The sequence below is a fragment of the Austrofundulus limnaeus genome, unplaced genomic scaffold, assembly GCF_001266775.1.
Source record: "Austrofundulus limnaeus strain Quisiro unplaced genomic scaffold, Austrofundulus_limnaeus-1.0 Scaffold53, whole genome shotgun sequence".
Taxonomy (NCBI): domain Eukaryota; kingdom Metazoa; phylum Chordata; class Actinopteri; order Cyprinodontiformes; family Rivulidae; genus Austrofundulus; species Austrofundulus limnaeus.
In genome coordinates, this window is record NW_013952455.1 from 145738 (window position 1) to 148404 (window position 2667).

The window sequence follows — 2667 nt, forward strand, 5'->3', positions numbered from 1 at the left end:
CCCCCAGATGTCCTTTCTGACTGAGGCTCAAAGTTATCTGACAAGCAGTAAAAAATCTACAGGAAGAAGAAAATAAAAAGAGGCGAAATTTGAATGGAGATTGGCGGCAATGAAGAGCCGGGGAGAGTAGGACTGAGAATTCATGTCTGGTGATTAGTGGATGAAAATTTTGACTGTAGCTATAAGTTCCTTTTTACCTCTTCCTGTATGTACTGAAGCAGGAAGGGAGAAGCTCTCAGATTGTCCACAGGAATGTTGAAAAAGCCCTGAATCTCCTTCTGATGGAGGTCCATGGTGATCAGGTGAGTGAGCCCTACACAAACGTACCATCAGATCAAATGCAAAAGATAAAACGTCCGCCGGTGCAATCCTCTGCCACTCACCAGCTTTACACATCATGGAGGCAATAAGCTTGGAGACGATGGAGCCCCTCTTCCTCATCTTACACTGCTTGCTGTAGGGGAAGTAAGGGAGGACTCCGGTGATGCTGCGAGCGCACGACGTCCTGCAGGCGTACACCATGATGAGCATTTCCATGATGGTGGTGTTCACGTCCCTGGTGCAAAGCATGAAGGAGAGTTTATGAATCTGACATGAATGAAAAGGAAGTTTTCATTTTAACATTTAAAAACTTGGTGCGCATGTATACAGTCCCCTTCAGAAGTACTGAAACAGCAAGTCAAAGTGTTGTACACTGAAGACATTTGGGTTTAAGATTAAAAGACAAACATGAGACAAGAGTTCAGAATTTTAGCTTTTATTTCCTGCTATTTATTTAGATGTGTTAAACAACTCAGAACATATCACCCTTTGTTTAAACTTACCCATTTTTCAAGTGATCAGAATTATTGGAACATATGACTGAAAGGTGTTTCTTACTGACCAGGGGCCTCATGCATAAAGGATTGYGAAGCTTTCACACTAAAAGTTGACGTACAGAAAAATTTAGAAAAGTGCGCAGCAACAAAAGATTCAGATGTATAAAACCAAACGCACGCATGTTCCTGCGCACCTTTCCTTTATACATCCCAATGAACGTGGAACTTAGCGCACGTGAGACACCTCCTCTGACAAGCCTCCATTTAAATATGTAAAATAGATGTAAATGTGTCCAGCGTGTGAGATTCTCCTCCGATTCCTCTCTGTGGGATCAGAAATGATTTTTAGATGCAGGAAAAATRTAAATCAAATGTAGAGAGTGAGAAAACTGTCTAAATACATAGTGGGGTGTCATTGTTTTATGTGGAGCATTCACATGGGATAACCAAAGCCTGAGATTTTCCTGAAATTTACAGACATCTCCCGAATGTGATGTTGAAGCTGGTTAGTTGTTGTCTATTTAGTTGAACACGGTGTTGAACGGACATTTAAAAAAAATAAAAAAACATCAAGTTATCCACTTTTTCTGCTCTCTTTTGCTCCTGCATTAGGCACTGTCATCTCCACGTACAGACCCCCACCCCCACGCGCGGGTACGAGTGGTAGCCTACGGATTTTTAGCAAAAACTATAGATTTTTGTGGCTCATTAGACAGATAAATGTCCAAAGGGGTTGACATATATGAACACCTTCCCAGCTGGCGAGGGTGCACGCGCGCCTGGCACGAGAATCTACCCAAAGAGCAGCTGCTGCTCTGCGGCCACAACTCAACTCAGCATCAGCCAGAAGACTACACACAGAAAAAAATTATTATTATTACCGTACAGTGAGCCACCATTTGCATCTGATTTTGTTCCCTCTCTTCAGCCTTTTTTATTTTATTTTTTTTTTATGCTGCATGTAATGTGTCGAGTTTTTCCGGCCCGCAGGACCCAAAAGGTTTTCAATATGTGACAAGAATATAAAAACAGTTTACGACTGGACTGAGGTTCTTTTGATCATTTTTAGGCTGATCTATTTTCTTGTCTGAGGTTAAATGATTTTCAGACCCGGGGTTCAGTTTTATGATCGTTCGAGTTTAAACAATAAAAACTCAAACTAAAAAAAATCTGACACCGTGTTCACATGCTCCTTACATCCAGAAAACACAACAAAGTCATATTTCTGTGGATTCAACTCTGTGGTTTAAAGCTGTCGACTGAAAAATTTTGCGTGGCTGCCGCACATTCTCACGACAGGTGAAAAGTGTGCGTAAATCATGCAACGTTGGTTTTGATACATCCCAACGTGGTCGTAGAACCTGGAGCACGTAACTTTTTTATACTTACGCACCGTTTACACATGAGGCCCCTGGTGTTGCCTTTAAGGTTGATTGTTCAAACATGAAATCACTCTGGGTTTAAAACTATAAAGTAAGAGGATAAAMCAACATGAAGACCAGAGAGCTGTCTATAGGAGAAAAGCTGAGAAAAAAGGGAAAATCAATCGGAGCCATCGGACAAACATTGGACATAGCGAGCACAAAAGTTTGGAATGTCCTGAATAAGAAGTAGTAAGAATCGGAAGGCCAGATTGAAATTCRTAAAGAAGTACAGAGATGAGCTGCAGAAGTTCTAAGACATTGGGCCTCATGCAAGAACCGTTCGTACGCACAGATTTGTTCTTAAGTTGTGCGTACGAGTGATTTAGGAGAATTTGTGGCATTCACCAATGTTAATAATCTAACCCATCACTAATCTAACCATAATGCTAACTTAATGCTAATCTAACCCATCACTAATCTAACCA

General features: G+C 41.2%; 1 protein-coding gene across 1 annotated transcript in view; it reads right to left on the reverse strand.

Annotated features, from left to right (window-relative positions):
- Nucleotides 1-2667, reverse strand: part of prpsap2 (phosphoribosyl pyrophosphate synthetase-associated protein 2) — a 21900-nt gene that overhangs the window by 10219 nt on the left and 9014 nt on the right. Inside the window, exons 5-6 of the mRNA XM_014008811.1 lie at nt 384-556; nt 198-313 (exon numbers count right to left, since the gene is read on the reverse strand). Of these exons, the coding sequence (XP_013864265.1) occupies nt 198-313; nt 384-556 (289 nt within the window). The remainder of the gene's footprint in view (nt 1-197; nt 314-383; nt 557-2667) is intronic.